Source organism: Bos taurus, chromosome 9 (genome assembly GCF_002263795.3).
Source record: "Bos taurus isolate L1 Dominette 01449 registration number 42190680 breed Hereford chromosome 9, ARS-UCD2.0, whole genome shotgun sequence".
NCBI classification, from domain to species: Eukaryota; Metazoa; Chordata; class Mammalia; order Artiodactyla; family Bovidae; genus Bos; species Bos taurus.
In genome coordinates this window covers 89,295,246-89,315,757 of record NC_037336.1, presented here as the reverse complement: position 1 = coordinate 89,315,757, position 20,512 = coordinate 89,295,246, and the positions used below count along the sequence as shown (strand labels likewise).

The 20,512-nt window shown below is 40.0% G+C and overlaps 1 protein-coding gene across 19 annotated transcripts in view; it reads left to right on the top strand.

The window, feature by feature from the left end:
- Nucleotides 1-20,512, top strand: part of SYNE1 (spectrin repeat containing nuclear envelope protein 1) — a 503,306-nt gene that overhangs the window by 302,948 nt on the left and 179,846 nt on the right. For 17 of the 19 annotated variants that reach the window (XM_024997066.2, XM_024997067.2, XM_059889951.1 and 14 more), the window contains 9 exons: nt 649-801; nt 1,680-1,862; nt 2,600-2,737; nt 6,652-6,837; nt 8,399-8,521; nt 9,112-9,294; nt 11,694-11,837; nt 16,653-16,847; nt 17,927-18,067. In XM_024997066.2, the coding sequence (XP_024852834.1) occupies nt 649-801; nt 1,680-1,862; nt 2,600-2,737; nt 6,652-6,837; nt 8,399-8,521; nt 9,112-9,294; nt 11,694-11,837; nt 16,653-16,847; nt 17,927-18,067 (1,446 nt within the window). The remainder of the gene's footprint in view (nt 1-648; nt 802-1,679; nt 1,863-2,599; nt 2,738-6,651; nt 6,838-8,398; nt 8,522-9,111; nt 9,295-11,693; nt 11,838-16,652; nt 16,848-17,926; nt 18,068-20,512) is intronic. The other 2 variants (XM_059889947.1, XM_059889949.1) reach the window with 1 other exon arrangement.

Genomic DNA, 20,512 nt, shown 5'->3' with positions numbered 1-20,512 from the left:
TTATATAAAGGAAATATTTCTTTACCATCTTCTCTTCAACATTATGAGCAAAATATAAATGTTTGTAATCACATTAAATTAAAGCCATTGGAAATGTATAAATAATAGCTGTTATTTTTTCATTTTCCTTTCCACTGGATGTGCTCAGGGTCACACTATAAGATGGTAATTGGAAGTTAGAAAAAGAGTTAACAGGTCATTAACAGCTACTCATGAAAAGGTGCACAGACGAAAATATGTGTGCCTCCAGTTATCTGGAAGCGTTTTCCGTTTTATGAAGAAAAAGGCTTAGAAGAGTTTGTGTGTTTAGGATCACACAGTAAATGGAGAAGATAGAATTCAAACTCAGCTATCTACACTGCTATCTGTAAACATTTAATGAGTGAATCATTGTACATGTGTTGCTAGTTCCTTTGCTGAAATAGCAGCAGAAAGCGCAGTGAATACATAAAAATAGCAGGAAGTAAGGCTGCAAGGAACACCATGAGAGCTTGTAACTGCACATGGCTGGTTTGAGGAGGTACGTGGATACCAAAGCAGCACCGATGACCAATAATGCCTTTCGGCAACATCTGAAAATTGAAGTTATTAGTATTAATTATTCAGTTTTAACCATGATTGGTTTTCCTGTTTTTATTGATTGTTTAGATCCAGGACAAAGTAAAAGAAGTTGAACAGAGCAAGGCCATGAGTCAGGAATTCAGCCAGCAAATTCAGAAGATAGCCAGAGATCTCACAACTATTCTAACCAAGCTGAGAGCAAAGACAGATAATTTAGTTCAAGCTAAAACTGACCAAAAGGTAAGGAAGGGAAAGTGGAAATATAAGGGGTGCTATTCAATGCCTTAAAATATTTTGGGTGCATTAGTTTATTTTGAAGATATTAAAAAATAAATAAAACCTTTCTTATCAGGCTTCATCAAAACCAGACAATAAAGGCAGGCGGTTTATAGCTCAGTTTGTGAAGAATTTGCCTGCAATGCAGGAGACCCCAGTTCAATTCCTGGACTGGGAAGATTTCCTGGAGACCCTTCTGGAGTCTGGATAGGCTACCCCCTCCAGTATTCTTAGGCTTCTCTGGTGTCTCAGTCAGTAAAGAATCCACTTGGCAATGCAGGAGACTTGGGTTTGATCCCTGGGTTGGGAAGGTCCCCTGGGGGAGGGCATGGCAATCCACTCCAGTATTCCTGAAAGAGTTGGACATGACTGAGCGACTAAGCACAGCACAAAGAAATTTTATAAATATAATAGTATAATGTATTATCATAGTAAAACTGAATTCATAAATATGCATGTATATGTAGGTAAGAGGGAAGAGTGTCAAAGCCTAAATGATGGCTGAACTTAAGTACATATATACATTTCAAAATGAAGGATGTTCTTGGTACTTAAATCTGTGTTCTCACTCTGCCAATAAGTGAAGTGACTAATCCTTTTTGGGTGGGACAGAAGGAAAATTTTAGCTCTCTCAACCTCCTAGGAAATAAACACCAGTTACAAAACATCCTGCTCTTCCTTTCCAACCAAAGAAACAGAAATGAGCAGATCATAGTAGAATTTTTCTTTACAGTATTTGGCTTTTACAAAAATCATTTAAAATACAATCCTTCTGATTACAGAAAATCTGGGAAAATTTATTTTCAGTAGTCTAATGTGCTTTCTTTTTGATGACCATCCAGGTGCTAGGAGAAGAATTAGATGGCTGTCACTTAAAATTAATGGAACTGGATAAAGCAGTGCAAAAATTTTCTGAACAGAATGGCCAGCTAGGTAAACCACTGGCCAAGAAGATAGGAAAACTGACTGAACTTCACCAGCAGACCATCAGACAGGCTGAGAACCAGCTCTCCAAGCTCAATCAAGTATGCTCTCCAGACTGGCAATCAACATTCTCTATGGCCGAAATTCAATTTTCTGTTTTTTGCTTTTAAAAATAAGTGAAAAAATAATATCAACAATAAGAGTAATTTAAGTGTAGTTTATCTCATATCATGCCTGTATTCCTAAGATTTATTTATACATGTAAACCTGACTTCATATCAAACCATATTATAAATTCATTCACAAAGGTGTTCATATAAATGGACTTTTTTATGAATATATATATGTTTGTCTTTACTTAATCTTTACTGAATTGGTTCAGGTCACGCTTCATCATAATTGTGAGTATAGACTGAACTTTTGCAAATTGAGTATGTTGTTTTTCTGCAGTCAAATATGAGTTAAATCAGAATTTGCAACCAGTAAATTATGATATTGAAAGTTATAATCCTCACCTACCACCTCCTTACTCAGTGAAGGTAGAGTATGAAAAAGGGGAGAGAGAGCTATACAGAGTAATAAGAGATGAAAGTGGAGATTTTTTTTAAGACAGATTATTCAAGCATATTAGGAAATTGGACTTCATCCTAACATCACTGGGAAGTCTTTAATAGGTTTTCAATAAGGAAATTATTTTTCATGATACCTTTAGATATCATAGATATTATAATGATCAACTGCCAGGATTGTTGTATCCAAAGAGAAATAGAAGACTGATTTCTAGCTCAAGAAGCAGAGTATCCATTTTTTATCTGACTGGTAATGATTTATTTTTCAGGCAGCATCCCATCTAGAAGAATACAATGAAATACTTGAGTTAATTTTAAGGTGGATTGAGAAAACCAAAATCTTGGTACATGGAAAGATTGCATGGAATTCTGCAAGCCAGCTTCGAGAACAATACATTTCACATCAGGTAACTTTAGCAAAAATAGTTTTCAAAAGGTAACTAAGAGGGTAATTTGATTTAACTGGCTAGATTGACAGAAAATTTGGAAGAATGTGATGAAAAATTATTGAAGATGCCAAGAAAAATGAAAGCCAAGGTAGCTTTAACAACTTGTCCTGGGGATTGAAAAAAAAAAAAAAGCAGCTACCCATGAATAAGTAAATAAATATCCTCTATCACCTCTAAATTTTCCATTCCCCAAGACCAAAAATAATCATCCATGTAGTATCTTTTTTTTTTTTTTTGCAGCTTCTTTGAAACAATTTTACACAGGGATATGGTGGGAAATTCTACCCTTAGGAAGAGATGCAGGGACAGGTGGAAAGATCACAAGCTCTAGACTCAGACTGATGGGAAAACCAAGTCCTGCCACTTAGGGCTGTGTACTTTGGAGCAAACTACTTTGCCTTTCAGAATCCAGTCTTCTCATCAGTAAGATGGAGATGTAAATAATATGCATATTGCAGAGTTGTCACGAGGATCAAATGGTTTAACATATGTGCAATCATCAAGCACAACGCCTGGCACCTGTGGGCTCGGTCAGAGCCTGAATCTCATGCCTCCTCCTTCCAGCGCTTCCGCCTGGTCACAGGGAACTGACCTCCTGCAGGAAGTAGGGGCCAGCTGGAATAAGTCCACACCACATGGAGGCTGCATGACTTCACTTCCTCTGAAGTTTTCTCTTGGCCATATCATCCAGGAAATTATTTCATCTTTTTAAATTTAGGCTTGAGTTAGATATAGGTATCTTTTAGCCCAGTTATCAGGCCATCAAATACAAAATGGTCCTTGTTTAAGTTACATGGATATCCTCAAGTATGTTAGATTTTCTTTTTTGTTCTGATTTATGTATACTCTTGTCTTTTAAATACATCCTCTTTTCCATTTGTGTTGACAGAGTTCTAGATCAAAACCTCATTTTCCCCTTCTGGGAATGCTTTAACGGGCTCCTAATTAGTCTCCCTGTATTTATCATTCTTCTCTAATCAATCTTGCACTCTCCTCTCAAGAAGTCTTTCTTAAACAATTGCAGAGTTGTTCTGTTTGAGGATCTGCATTATGCATTAACAGACAAGACGTAAGTTACAACTGGTTGTAGACAATGGAAAAATACTCATTAGAGATCTAGAATGCAAACTTAAAGCATTTTCATTGTCAAGTTAACACCATTATTTAAAAGCTCATATTTAAGGAAGCGAGAGCTCTCAGACACTGTTGGTAACTTGGTAAAATCTCTTTGAAAAACAGTTGGAAAATGTATCATGCTCATCAAAACACTACTGCTCTGTAATCCAAAATGTAGGACATTTTTTATATGAGTATTAATAACTATACTGAAATTTTAAAGAAAACTTAAGTAATGTTAAAAAAGGTTTTCTGAATAAATTTTTGGATTTAATAAGATATAATGTAGACCATGAAGGTTTTAATTGACCATGAAGGTTTTCTTTTTAGTTTTTAAAAATAGCCTCTGTTCTCATTCATTTATTTATTTAATAAACGTTTATAGAGTGCTTTCCAAAGCTAGGAATTTTGTTAGGCATTGGAATACAAAGAATATTCCCTGCCTTGCCCCAGGGAGTTGATAATTGAAGGGAGAAAAGAGATAGAGGGGATTCCCAGGTGGTAAAGAATCCTCCTGCCAATGTGGGAGACCCAGGAGACACAGATTCACTCCCTGGGTTGGGAGGATCCCCTGGAATAGGAAATGACACCCAACTCTAGTATTCTTGCCTGGAAAATCTCATGGACAGAGGAGCCTGGTGGGCTACAGTCCAGCGGGCCGCAGAGAGACATGACTGAGTGACTAAGCACCAGGAGACAGGTTAGATTAAGGAAGGAAAGAAACTGGGCATCCCGGGTGGCACTAGTTGGAAAGAACCTACCTGCCAGTGCAGGAGATGCAAGAGATGTGGGCTCAATTGCTGGGTTGGGAAGATTACCTGGAGGAGGGCATGGCAACCCACTCCAGTATTCTTGCCTGGAGAATCCCATGAACAGCAGAGCCTGGCAAGCTACAGTCCTTGGGGGTCACAAAGAGTTGGACACGACTGAAACGACTTAGCAGAGAGCAGCACAAGGAAGGAAAAGGTGACTCTGAGCTGAGTCCTGAAAGACACACAGCCTAAAATGCTCTGGAAAATCCCAGCAGAAAGAGGGAGGGGTGCTCTGCTTGGTGCACTTAGGAGGGGCTTTGCTGAGAGCTGGAAAGAGGCCAGAGAGATAAGAGAAGACAAAGACAGGTCATGAGAGCCTATGGAGTTCTTGAACTTTCTCCTGAAGTCACTCTAAGCCTTTGACAGACATTCTGCAGGCAAGTGACAAGTTCAGACTTACAGTTTAAGACAGATGACTTAGAAGCCTGTGGAAGACAGATTGATGAAGATAAGACAACATAGACAGTGGTTTCAATAACCCAGTAGACAGTGACAAAGTCTCACTTAGGAGGCTGAGAGGACAAAAATCAAGGGGCTTTACCTAGCGAGAATTCTGGATTTGGAGGCTTCTGGATTTGGGTAAAAGAGAGAGGAGCCCAGGATGGTTGGCAGGTTTTTCTGACTTGGGCAGGTGGCTGGGTTGGGTGCATCAAGGGCACAGGGGGACAGAGGTCAGGTGTCGGTGGTGACCTCACACAGATGCTCAGGAGAGAACTCAGCCTATACACAATGTTCTAGGGAGTTCTAGCATGTCTGCCTGCCTTAAGAATTAATGAAAACTGCCTTGAGTTTATCCAAAAACAATGCACAGAAAATGTATGTGTTTTAATGCCAGGCGAAAAAGATAGGAAATTGTAGGTATCTTATGATCTCAATCACCTAAAATTATACCCAAATTGAACAGCAGTTATCCTTTACTTAAAGTCATCCCCAGGGTATGGGATTGCGGAATATTTTATCTTCTTTATTTTTCAATATTTTTAAAGCTTTATTATATATGCTATATAATATGTGTATATGATATTGCAAAAGAAAACAATGTACTTTACTTTTTAAAAAAGGGATCTATTGCGAAAGAGTAATGTCCCACCTCCCGTTTCTCCTCTTTACACATCGCATGCCCCAGGAACTGCATGTTTTGTGCCCACTCACCTCTGTGCCTTTGCTTATGCTGTCCCATCAGCATAAAAGGTCTTTCCTTTTCCTCTCCATCTGGACAAATACAGACATTCTCTGACTTAGCTCAGATGTGACTTTCCAGGAAGCCTTCTCCCAACCCTCGTACAGGTAATAGCACCTCTCATTTCCGGCATCCTTAACCCTTTCTTCTCTCTCACTCTACTCATACAATGCATATTATATGCTTATTATTCCACTCATATGATTGTTAGTCTCAATAGATGATGCTGCCCTGAATGCCAAGGGCTTTGTTTAATCCCAAATAGTTTCTACCCCTTTGTCTCACTTCAAGCATTTGAGTCTTATTTTCGTATCTTAGATCCATATATGCTTAGAGCTTAGCTATAGAATATGAGAGCTGAAAAGCAGCTCTTTAGTTGAATATGAGAAAAGAGAGGCCAGTGAGCTGATGAAGATAACCCAATGCCTTAGAGCATCACCACTGCTAGAATATTCCTGTCCTGAGTAGCTTGGGGTGGCAGACTGAGCACTAGCCTTATGGTTCAACACATATGGCCTCAACAGATTGTTTACAGCTCCTGAACTTTGATTTCTTTTTCTCTGCAAAGGGGGTGACAGGAAGTGGGAAGCGGGCACAGGGCTGTGAAGTTTAAACAGAATAAAATACACAACCTACACAGTGTGCACGGGGAAATGTAAATCAAATCTCCTTATCCCTTTCCCAATCTGATGGTCTTTATACCATACTGTAGATTACCTCTTTACCTACCTATCAATGTCCTGGATGTTGATAATTCACTCTAGACCATGCTAGAAGAATCTGAAGATATTCACAATGATCTGGAAGCAATGACCGAGAAATTACAGTACCTCGATAGTGTGTACCATACAGAAACAATGTCTCAGCAAGTGGCAGACCTGGGACGGGAGACTGAGGAGCTGCGACAGGTGATCAAAATTCGTTTACAGAGTCTCCACGATGCTGCCAAGGTAAAAAAAAGAAAAAAGATTATTTAAATGGAAAAGTCTATCATTATGGGCTTCCCAGGTGGCACAGTGGTAAAGAATTCTCCTGGCAATGCAGGAGACACAAGAGATGCAGTTTCGATCCCTGGGTTGGGAAGATTCCCTGGAATAAGAAGTGGCAACCCACTTCAGTATTCTTGCCTGGAAAATTCTATGGACAGAGGAGCCTGGCAGACTATAGTCCAGGAGGTCGCAAAGAGTCCGACATGACTGGGCGACTGAGCACACACATCATTAAAAACAACAATGGTACGTCCTTAGCAGTTCAGTGGTTAAGACTCTGTGCTGCCAATGCAAAGGACATGGGTTTGATCCCTGGCAGGGGAGACAAGATCCCCCTTGCTGTGGGGGGATGCTGTGACCATAAAATAAAATAAAATACATAGATACATTTTTAAAGTAAAAACAAATGGTGGCAGGAAGTGCAGGTAGATGCTCACCTCTAATGAGCCTTCTTGACTATGAATGTTACCCTCTTATGCCTGATGCATGGTGAGGTCACACAATACCATACGTTGGAGTTTGAAGCAGACAACAAGGAAGCAGATGGCTCATGTCCAAAAAACCCATAACGTCTCGAAGGGTTTCAGCAAAGCATTGTTAAGGCCAAATGAGGAAGGAGTTTTGAAGCATCTGTGATCAGCTCATGCACAATTCTCTGATTGGCTGATGGTGGGGTGACAGGGTGGTGGCTTAACCTTATCAGTCCTTAAGCCCCAGGACGCCTGGGGCTGTGTGCTCTTAGTCATCAAGTAGTTAACACCATCCATTTGGTGGGAGATTTTAACACCTGTAAAACAAGTCAGGGAATTTACATCAGATACTATTATCTGGGTACTTCAAAGAGGAGCTAAAATAGAGGGTATAAGGGGAAGGGTCTGCCCCAGAAGGCCCTATAGGGGGTCATGCTATTCCTGAATCTGAGGTTCTTGGATGTCTTGAGGCAGAAAGAATTCAGTGAGAGATAAAGTTATAGGTAAGAAGTGGATTTATTTAGAGAGAAACACACTACACAGAGCATGGGCCATCTTAGAAGGTGAGAGAGAGCCCTGAAATATTGTGGTTCATTTTTATGGGCTGGGAAGTTTCATAGGCTAATGAGTGGGAGGATTATTCCAATTATTTTGGGGGGAAAGAATGGGGATTTCCAGGAACTGGGCCACCACCCATTTTTTAACTTATGATTGACCTCAAAACTGTTCTGGTGCTGGTGCAGGTGTCATTTAGATGCTAGTGTATTACCTAGCATCTAGCTAGTTATGTCATTTAGATGCTAGTGTATTACCTAGCACACTAGCTGGGTGTGTGTGCTCAAGGGCTACTGGAAGTGAATCTTCTGCCATCTTGGACCTAGTTGGTTCGAATCAGTTTTTGTCATGTCCTATGGCTATGTCATTGTTTTAATGGTTGTACCCCTCCCCCTTCCCTCTTGTTTCACTGCCTGTTTACATGATAGTAGTCTCCACCTATGACTTTGGACTTCAAGTGCTTATATGTCAACATTGATGTCACTCTTACTCTGCAGGATATGAAAAAATTTGAAGCAGAGCTCAGAAACTTACAAGTTGCTTTGGAGCAAGCCCAGACAACCCTGACTTCTCCAGAAGTTGGACGTCTAAGTCTCAAGGAGCAACTCTCTCACCGACAGGCAAGCAAAAATAATTCAGGGGAAATGAGGGGGGAGCTATATTTTTGAAAAAGAAAGGATAGTTAGGAAAAGTGATTTCTAAACTTATTGTCTGAGCACTGTATGCAGTATTAAAAAAAAAATTCCTGGGAAAGTTTTTATAACTTTGGACAGACCTGTAATTTAGTTAATATCTCTTGCTTTTGAAATAAACTATTAAAATGTAAAATTTAAAAATATTTTAGAATATATCTTTTAAATGGGGAAAAAATTTTTTTTTTTTTCTTTTTGGCTGTTCTGGATCTTTGTTGTGGTGTGTGGGCCTCTCTTGTTATAGAGCACAGACTCCAGAGCACATGGGCTCAGGAGTTGAGGCACATGGGCTTCTCGAGTTGTGGCATGTGGGCACAGTTGCCCCCAGCATGTGGGATCCTGGTTCCCTGACCAGGGATCGAACATGAGTCCCCTGCATTGGAAGGTGGATTCTTAACCACTGGACCACCCAGGAAAAATGTATATTTTATACCTACATACACCTTATATAAATAAATTGATATCAAATTGTATAAGTATAGAATTTTAAAATTTAGAATGTGAACTTGCACTTTCAGCATTTGCTGTCTGAGATGGAGTCACTCAAGCCAAAAGTCCACGCAGTGCAGGTCCGTCAGAGTGCGCTCCGGATCCCCGAGGACGTGGTCGCCAGCCTGCCGCTCTGCCACGCGGCTCTGCACCTGCAGGAGGAGGCCAGCCGGCTCCAGCACACGGCCATCCAGCAGTGCAACATCATGCAGGCATGTGCAGCCGGGCCAGCCGGCCTCTGCAGGCGGTTCCCACACCGCCGGCAGAGCAGCAGCAAATGAGTCATGGGCTGCTTTTCTTAGCGCTTGCGTGGGCTCAGCCATCAGAACACATCCAGAGTGTTAACTCTGACAGCTTGTTGTGATTATATAAAATAGGGACACGAAATGCTATCATTTAGATCACCCACAAATGCCTGGGGCAAGCTCTATTAAAAATATCTTTTGGTGAAAACTATCTTTAAGCAGCATATATATATATATATATATATATCATGAAAAACAACTTGTAAAGGTTAATTTTATATTCAATCATATATTTTTGTTATTATTCATCTGAAAATCATTTAGAACTTTGTAATAAGATTTTACTGCTAAGGCATACTACAGAGTTTTTTTTGGTTTTTTTTTTCTTCATATTTCAGCTTATTCAGCTTATTTTATTGCCTGAGAAGTACACCCAGCTATAACTCTTAGTCCCTTCACCTAAGAGACCGATTATTTACTAGGAAGAAATGAAACTATCGCATATCGAAGAAATGAAACTATCTCATATCTGCTTTCGATTAGTATTTCACCTACTTTATCCAAAAATTGTATACATGCCCTCTCATTAAACCACTAATGGTCTATTTGGTCAACTCTTCTTGCATTATCTTATGATTTGTTAGACAGTAAATTGCTGAGTGTAGAAGTCACACTTTGTTGATTTTTTATATTGTATTGGAGTATAGTTGATTTACAATGTTGTGTTAGTTTTAGTTGTCTAGTAAAGTGAATCAGTTATACAATATCCACATGTTTTAGATTCCTTTTCCATGTAGGTCATTATAGAGTATTGAGTGGAGTTCCCTGTGCTATGCAGTAGGTCCTTGTGTGAAAGTGAAAGTGTTAGTTGCTCAGTCATGTCCAACTTTTGTGACCCCAGGGACTTTGGCCCAACAGGCTCCTCTGTCCATGGGATTCTACAGGCAATAATACTGGAGTGGGTAGCCATTCTCTTCTCCAGGGGATCTTCCTGACCCAGGAATCAAACCTGGGTCTCCTGCACTGAAGGGAGATTCTTACCATCTGAGCCACCAAGGAAGCCCCAGGTCCTTATTAGCTATCTATTTTATGCATGGGCTTCCCTGGTGACTCAGATGGTAACGAATCTGCAATCCCAGTCTCCCATTTTATCCCCCATCTTTCCCTCCTTCATAACCACAGGTTTATTTTCTATATTTGTGACTCTCTGCTTTGTGAATAAGTTCATTATTTGTACCATTTTTTTTTAGATTCTACATATAAGTGATCTCATATAATATTTGTTTTTGTCTGACTTACTTCATTCAGTATGACAACCTCTAGACAATCTCTACCTTTGTTGCTACAAATGACATACTTCATTCATTTTTTCTATCTCCTATTCCAGCACTTAGCTGAGTCCCTCACAGAATTTCCTTCACAGAAAAATGAAGTAATCATGTTTTTTGTACTACTTTTCTACCATGTTCTGGACCATAACATTGTCATCTTTAAGACAATAAAGAGAAGAAGGAGGATCTAACCACTTCAGTTCAGTTTGCTTCAGTCGCTCAGTTGTGTCTGACTCTTTGCCACCCCATGGACTGCAGCATGCCAGACTTCCCTGTCCATCACCAACTCCTGGAGCTTGCTCAAACTCATGTCCATCAAGTTGGTTGTGCCATCCAACCATCTCATCCTCTGTTGTTCCCTTCTCCTCCTGCCTTCAATCTTTCCCAGCTTCAGGGTCTTTTCCAGTGAGTCAGTTCTTCACATCAGGTGTCAAAGTATTTGGAGCTTCAGCTTCAGTTTCAGTCCGTCAGATGAATACTCAGGACTGATTTCCTTTGAGATTAACTGGTTTGATCTCCTTGCTGTCCAAGGGACTCTCAAGAGTCTTCTCCAGAACCACTATGTTCGGCCAAAGGTGGCTCAGACAGTAAAGTGTCTGCCTGCAACGCAGGAAACCCGGGTTCGATCCTGGGTTGGGAAGATCCTCTGGAGAAGGAAATGGCAGCCCACTCCAGTACTCTTGCCTGGAAAATTCCATGGACGGAGGAGCCTGGTAGGCTGCAGTCCATAGGGTCGCAAAGAGTCGGACACGACTGAGCAACTTCACTTTCAAGACTCTCAAGAGTCTTCTCCAGCACCACTATGTTCAGTCCATCAATAATCTTGACAAAATGTTTTAGAGAGAAGGCTCTGAAACATCAGTAGAAAACTGGGAATTTGAATCATCTAGGAATTTTCCCCATCATTTTTTTGCTCCCTTGACTCATGGGTAAATAGACATTAACACCAGAGTTTGTCAGAAGCAGCACAGAGGCACACACACAGTTATTGGTATCAACAGATAATCGTCTGTGCTTTTGTTTTTTCCTTCAAAGGAGGCTGTGGTGCAATATGAACAATATGAGCAAGAAATGCAGCACCTCCAGGAACTCATAGAAGGAGCTCACAGAGAGATTGAGGATAAGCCTGTGGCCACCAGCAACATCCAGGAACTGCAAGCCCAGATTTCTCGGCATGAGGTAAGACAAGCCAAGTTCAAGGGCAAGGCCCTGGCGTGATGAGAATATGTGATTGGTTTTTAGCATAACATGTTGGGGCATAACATGTTGGGTTCTTGGAGAGCTTCTTTGGCTGTCTTTGCATTTTGAGTGCTATTTTTGCTGATGTTCTCTAAGACCCAGTAGCATGAGTCCTCCACTTAATTCCAAAACCTCTTGATCCAACATTCATGACATGTCTGTCTCCACCATGACCCACTGACTGCTTCCATCAGAATTCTCACAATTCATACACCAAAACACACTATCCTCCCTGTCTTCTTTCTTTCTTTATTTATTCATTTGGCCTCTCCATGCTGCATATGGGATCTTAATTCCCCGACCAGAGATTGAACCTGTGTCTCCTGCACTGGAAGTGTGGAATCTTAACCACTGGACTGCCAGAGAAGTCCCTGTACTCCCTGTGTTTACAGATTATAAGGAACAGCAACGCTCAAAGCCTTGCTGCTTTGATGGCCCTCATTAAAAAGAAGGGATATTTCATGTTAAAGAGAAAATCATTGCTCTTTCACATATAGGTCATTTCACCTCCTTTTCCCAAAATCAGTGAAAGGCTCATATTGTTGGTTTTGATGATTACTGTGTTATGACTCAGCAGCTTTTTCATTTTCAGATATGCCTCCTTCCTTGTATCTTTGGCATACAAGGTCATAATGAATGACCTTGAGGACTTGAACACCTTTGTGCAAACCTGGTCTCAGAGGTCATATACCTCGAGTGTTTCAGTTCCTTCAGGAGAGCAGTGACTTTCCTTTCCTGACTTGTTAAATCCTGTATAGGTCACAATGACTCTTTCCTTGGTGGCTGATCATGAATTTTGGAAAGTTACTAGAGGAGGGTGTGTCTTCTTTCTCTGTGCCAAGGATAGACATTTAGCTTATCCTTCCATCTACTCTATTTAAACTGTGTTTTCATAAGAGCCCAAACCAAATATCATAGTAAGGTTCTCATAAGATTCAGTTGTTGAATTTTTAGCAATTGTTGTTAAATAATTGTTGGAAAATCTCACTCCCCCCGCCTTGGCAAATGCAGTTCTTTAACTTCTTGTCACAGCCAATGCATCACATTCATGTATGATTTATAAAATAATGTAAATAAATATCCTACCTCCATTTACTCCTACACTGTAGATAATCATCTATGTTAACTATTCATTTCTCTTCTGTCACTGGTTAAATGAAAAGATGTTTTGCAAATACGTGAAAACTATATATAAGGCATACATTAGACTTCATGCTAAGTCGCTTCAGTCGTGTCCGACTTTGTGCGACCTCATAGACAGCAGCCCACCAGGCTCCTCGGTCCATGGGATTTTCCAGGCAAGAGTACTGGAGTGGGGTGCCATTGCCTTCTCCATTAGACTTCATAATACACATTTATTCTGAAACTACTTTTAATCCCACATCATAAGATCCAGAATTTTGTTGCAACAACTTTTCAACCACAGCACAGAAAATACTTTTTTTTAATCTATCTGGAATGACAATAATTATCATTACTATAGATTTTTTGTTGTTTTATGTGTTTTAAGACAGTTTACAGTGTTTTCCAGATTATCTTTCATAAAAACCCGATGAGCTTAAGAATTTGTGTGGGTGTGAATTGTCTTCATTTTACTGATAAGAAAACAGAAATTAATTTTTTAGAATGACTTCTTAAGCTTCCAGATGTAGTAGCTGATAGAAAACAGATTCTAATCTGGTACATTTGGGGACTTCCCTGGTGGTCCAGTGGTTAAGACTCAGAGCTTCCACTGCAGGGGGTACAAGTTCAATTCCTGCTCAGGGAGCTAAGACTGAAAAAAAAAAAAGAATGATGGTGTAGGAGAATACATGACTTGCCAGCTCTCAGCAGAGTCAGCCATAGACTGTCCTCTGGCTCCTGTTCAATGATCTGTTCATTTTGTCGCGTCTTCTTCTCCCAGTTCTAAACATTAGTGCAGACCTGTGTTAGTCTTGGCATGTGATTTAGAGTGCATTTGCATGTTTATAATGACAGAGTCCTGCATCAGGCTCATTGTTTGTGTAAAACAAACACAGGAAGGAAAGTGCGGTGGAGGGCAGTCGGGGTGGAGGTGGGGGTGGGGGGAGTCGTTGGGGAAGCCCGATTTATAACAGGGAATTCTGGGAGAATGTTTTTTCCTGTTTTTTTATGTGTGTGTTTAATGGATTTTCATCTTGAGGTGAGGCTAGTTTCCATATACTTAACTTTAACTCATAAAGATGACTAATCATTTGTTTATTTCTAGGGAATTCACTTTTTTCCCTGTAATTTTTCAAATGTTACATTTAATTAAAAAAAAAAAAGTGATCCTGTCACTTTTAAAGCATAGGAAAGACTCTCAGAGCTGCTTTCCATGTGACACAGAAGGCATGCTCCTGGGCGCAGGTGGTTGCCCAGAGGGCACCTTCCCTCAGAGCAGCCACTGTACCCGAGTTCCCACTTGTACACTCATCCCTTGTCTTGATCTTCAGAAATACTCAGTTAAAACTACACATACATATGCTTCCTGAGTGTGGAGAACTCATTAACCCATCCATGCTCCATTTTAATTTAGCGAATTTGACCCCCAACCCACAAAGCTCCTGGGATACCGGCAGGTCTCTTTTTACAGAAGAAGGTTCTAGAGAACTATTTCTTCAAGGGAGTCTCATGGACTAATGATAAAAGGCAGATTTTCATAGGCCTAATAAATCAAAATCTTTTGGAGCCTAGATCAGAACTGCATTGCTAACAAGCAACTCAGATGAGTTTTATACCCAATAATTTGAGATTTAGAAAACGGGCATTTGCTATCAGTGTGCTAAGCAGGGTACTGCCATAGGCGACGTGACCATCCCTGTGGGCATGAATGGGGGAAGGACTGAGACTAACTCTGTTTCTCACAGAGTCCTCAATTTTACCGGATGGGCAGCCGTGGTATGAAGGCTCAGTGGAGTATATGAGGGAAATTTTCATGAATGCACAAAATTTTAGCTGAAAATATAGAATTCAAGGAGTCCAGTGAGCTGGCAGATGACTTCCAAACATGCATGTTTACTAGTTGTTATAGAGTATTCATATGTTAGGCACTAAAGCATATGTGATAAATAGCTATTTAAAAATCCTATTAGGGGAGTTTCTTGGCAGTCTGGTGGCTAGGCCTTGGTGGTTTCAATGCCATGGGCCCGGGTTCAATCCAGGGAACTAAGATCCATCAAGGTGTGTGACTAGGCCCCCCCAAAAAAAATCCTATTAGGTTTAACTAAGTATCTGCAACCCTGAAAGGTAAAGAAGTGATGATTTCTACTTTTTAAATCCTAGATTAAAAAATCCCTGTACTTTCTACTAGAAGTCAAGAGGACAGGCTGCTAGCTGAATTCTGCTGGATTGTTTTCCCTTACACCGACACAGTCGGTTTTGGTTGGGAGGGGAAACACAAAGTGACAACAATCACAAAATGGTGTGTTTGTGTGTTCATATACATATACACACAGAAGGCAATGGCACCCCACTCCAGTGCGCTTGCCCGGAAAATCCCATGGACAGAGGAGCCTGGTAGGTTACAGTCCATGGGGTCGCAAAGAGTCAGACACGACTGAGTGACTTCGCTTTTCATACATATACACATGTATATATATACACATGTATCATTTTGTTATTGTTATTTTGTTTCTGAACTTCAAGTTCAAAGCTGTAGTTTGAATGTCAGGTTCAAAGCTCTCCTTTGAGTGTATACACACACATTTTAAAGACTCACAAAATGTGTACTGTACAAACACTAAATGACAGCTTTTCAAGTGAAGAAGCCAAATAAAAGGAATAGAAAAAAAAGCAGAGATTTTGTACTTTGAGGATTAATATTTTTGTTAACATGAATGTAAAAAAAAAAAAAAGAATGCTTACATGTTCATTTTTTAATCTTTGAAGTAAAGAAAGTATAAATTTAACATTTTAGGATTACCATTTTAGATTATTTTAGAATTTTAATAGTATAGTATTTGTTTTTTAAGAGCTATGTGCTATTCAGAATACATTTTCAATTAGCTCCTTGTAAAAATTTTAAAACCTCAAAACAATTTTTTTGACTAACAAAGGAAATCAAAAGACATTATAATGGAACAGAACTTCAAGTTCAAAGCTCTAGTTTGAGGCATCAGAAACATTAGAGACATAATAGAGTACATGAGGGAAATTTTCATGAATGCACAAAATTTTCTTTGGGGAGGAAAATGCATCAAAAATAAGGATTTCCTAAGTAGTCTTTAGCTTATCTGCAAAAAACAACTCGCCAGGGTCACAGGCATTCAGGAGCAGTTTACTTTATGACTCGTCTGTCACAAATGACTGCTCTGTTTGACATATTCGAGATGGTAAGAACCCAGCATTGCATTTTTGGCAGTTTTAGTCATCACATGACCTAATTTCCATGGCATGAACCATCTGGCAATTTCAGATTCCTCAGGCATTTTAAAGAAAGTTGCCAGTCTTTAACGTTACCCAAATGCCAGGCCAGCCCTGAGCATCTCTGGGATTAGAATCCCTGCCGCCTGGCTCCGTGCCTCCCGCCGCGCGGTCCCCACCGCCCCTCCCGGCCCCGCCGAGCTGTGGTCTGGCTCGGGGCGCGCGGCAGGCAGGCTCCGCGCTCGCACCGTCCACATCCTGCCTCCCCGCCGCTCGGTCTGGCGCGGCTCTGTGATTTCATTGGCCAGCCCCGGAGGAAGATGAACGCTTCTAGCTCTGTTTCCTTCTGATGCTGCTGTGACACCCCAAGGCGGGGGGGAAATGTTTCCTCAGGAGCTGGCTCAGAAAATCAAGGGCTACCAAGAGCAGATCGCCTCTTTGAACTCCAAGTGCAAGATGCTGACCATGAAAGCCAAGCACGCCACCATGCTGCTGACGGTGACCGAGGTGGAGGGGCTGGCGGAGGGGACGGAGGACTTGGACGGGGAGCTCCTCCCCGCGACCTCGGCCCACCCCTCTGTGGTCATGGTGAGTAAGGGTCAAGGCCGGCTTGCCAGTGCGCTCTCTTCCTTCTGTCTCCTGGCTAGTGGCCTGAGCTCCTTTCAGGGGGCTTGGTATTAGAGATCTTGCAGATATGAACTGAGGAACAGTCCCCTTAACTCTCTGACTACATTTGGGCCGAGGCCAGTCTTTGACACTGTAAACAGTGGCAGTTGAAACGAAGCTGTTTGAGACTCCTTAATTACTTAATGTGCTGAAGGTCAGCCCTGCATTTGTTTATAATTTAGCAATAATGCTCAGAGGCTCTGAGCGTCAAAAAAATTCCTTTGCACAGTTTTCTAGTTTTCTGGGGGAATGGGAGAATCAGGCTACATATATTTGTGTGTGTATGTTTTTCCTGGTAATGTGCTGGGTGGCTAGGTGTGATTGCTTATTCTGTTGTATAAATGTTTCATAATATATCGAAGAAAAACTATTATTAGAAGAATAAGATAATAGAAAATCCAACAGTTATCTTTGGATTAAAATAAATTCCATTCATTTCTATCTGCAATGTTATTTCCCCCATCACTGTGCATCCTAAATGAGTTCATTATCCTCTTAATTCACTGTTTTCCAGCACTTATATTTTCACACATATGTACTGTGTCTTCGGTAGTATATAACCAAACCTGACCTCTTTTTGTGATATATTACTTTGGGTACATTTGTCTCACTAGAATAGTTGGAATTTGAAATACCTACAAAAGACCAAGCCTTAATTCATAGACCGTTCTTTCATTTGTATGCTTTGTGATTTTTAATCATTATTTATAAAGATACAGACAATCAAGAAAAGGAACATAAGTTAAAGAAATATTTAATTGGCAATGAAACTGCATAATGTGACATGTATCCCCTACCCACGTGTGTTTACAATGGTCCCTAGTGTCATAGTCACTTGAGGACAAAACTTTCAAATAGTAACACACAATTTGTAAATTGAGATCTCAGTAACTCTAACTTTTGTTGTATGGTTATCTCTGTTTTAACCCTTGCCTGGTCAGGTGTTTTGTTAATATAACTAACCGATTTTCGTGTCCTTTGGGTCACATTCTATGTGACAGATGACTGCAGGTCGCTGTCACACTTTGCTGTCACCTGTCACTGAGGAGTCTGGGGAGGAGGGAACCAACAGTGAGATCTCCTCTCCGCCTGCTTGCCGCTCCCCTTCACCTGTGGCTAATACAGATGCCTCTGTTAACCAGGTACTGCCCACTTGGCATCCCTCTAGCTCAGATATCTGAACGGATGCAGGACTCCATTCTCTGTTCTTATTAGACTGTGGGTATGGCTCGTAGACTTTGAGAATCACACCATTAGGTGTGACAGTTGCATAAACTGTGATTATCATGTGAGACCCATGCTGGCTTAACCTACCATCTCTCCTGGGCTACTGAGATGAGATGAGCAAAAATTAGGTCACAGAAACGAGAGCTGCAGAAGGGCCTGTTTTAAGGCATTATGGCTTTAGCATCTAACAGCTGTTTGTAATGGAGTACTGCATCCTAATAGAAAATGAAATGTTCATGTCACTTTTGTAAAATAACATGATTCTATTGCTGTTGTTAACATTCATTGAACAAAGTTTTGACACTTGCCAGCTCGGATTTTGAAGATGGAAAATTTATCTTCACCATATAATATAACAAAGACTTCTTCATTATTTACTAGTTGCCAACCAATTTAAAGGCCATCTGTCAGTATATACATTAGTGCCTAACTAGATCTGTGTTTTGAGTTTTCTTATCTGTCGATAACCTTAAGTTTTATTTTATATAAAATGGGGACAACAGCTTCTCATTATGAGGTGCCTTTTGAGTGTACATTCCATTAAATATAGATCATACTAAATTAAATATCTCAAAAATTTTCATGAAAAATATTGGATAGAAATCAAAAGGATGTTTTTATAATAATCAGAATTGTTTAATGCATATTGAATAATGCTTTCTCTTTTTTACTTTAGCCAAAGAACCAAAAAAAATTTTTTAATTGCTTTACTATGAAATTACTTGTGTTCAAAAAAGCTGAAATTTATTATCAAGGGAGAAGCATTGATCAGAGCAAATGTTCTATAAGCTATATTACAAACCAATCATTATTTTATTTTAAAGCAGAAGCATTCAAAATAGGATTTCTGTGATATAGAGAGCCCACCTCCCTCCAAACAAGGAAAATAAAGCAATGAAATCTTTCGATAAAACAATTCTCTTGGTAAAAATCTATGGAGCTCTAAGAAAAGTATCAGTTCATTCATTATCAGCTAGCTAGCTTGCTTGGCATGAAATCTTGTGCTAGGATCCAGAGATATAATAAAGGATGAAACAGCAGTGGCCCCTACTTTCAAGCACCTTATAGTTGAGTTAGAAAAGTGGCCATAAGTTGAATAATAACAAAAGTGTTAGGGGAAATTTTAAAAAAGGAGAAGTTCACAGTATTCTGGAGGATTTGGGAAACTGTTCTCCAAATTCTGATTTTAAAATATGAATTACTCATTCTTTGACGATGTGTTCTTCCCTGTGGCCGCAGATGTCATTAGAATCATAGAAATATGGCTAGAGTCAGCTTTTTATTGTGTAAGAAAATGTATCCTATACGATGGGTTTAATGTTCTTAAAGTTTCCAAGTTGAACAATGAACACTGACTGTTGGACTAACACTATGGAAAGAATATCCCTCTTCTAAAATAATAAATCTCAGTGCTGCATCTTATGAAGTGTCTTTCCTTGTACAGGTGAAAGTCTTCTGTAAATGATGTTGTATGCAAGCATTTTCATTACAGTTGCTTTAACTGTCAAGCTCAGTCAAATCTCCAAATTATGAGCAAAATTATGCTTTGTCTTAATCCCATGTTGACCCCCCCTCCCAGATCACAGGAAAACTTTGATTTAAATTTTAATATTAACCTGACATAGTATTGTATAAATTATATAAATTAGGGGAAAAAGATCTTTATTTCTTTCATGTCAGACAACTTTACTCCCAGGAAGTTGTTAGAAAGCAAAAGTGTTATGCTTGGTGTTATTCAAACAAATTGACCCCGTCATTCCAGCCACATGCAATTCTCATCGAGTGATGTAAGTCAGAGGAAAATGAACAAATACTGCAACATGGCCAGTGAGCCTGCATTTACAAAACTTTCTCTTGAAGCTGAGGAAAGTGTTTAGAATTCCCATAAGTTCCAGTTTGCAGACTCAAAACACCGCACAGAATGTACACAGCTGTTTCTAGGAAGGGCCAAATATAACTGCTTTATAAAATCGCAGCTGTTAAAAAAAAAAGACTGTGTGCTTGCTACTCTGTAAGTAGATCTCCATTATATAACTAACTGATCTCCCCACAGTCAGTGTGTTCTGTCTCTGACAGTAGTTATTAGCTGAAATGTGATAGTGGTTTAGTTTACTTGAGGAGAGAAATAATGAGACATCCCCAGACTTTGCTGCAGGATTCTTGATCCTATTAAAAGCAAGCCAAGACTTGGGCTCCTCCTCGGAAGAGTTGAGGAAAGTAGAAGTTTGAAAAGAGCAGTATTGTAGTAAGTAGAATCCCTGTCTCCAGTTTAAAAGCTGGGGATGGATCCCAGCTCTTCTGCTAAGCTGCATGTACCTGGAAAGTCCCTCATTTGTAATGGGAAGAAGTGCTACTTAATT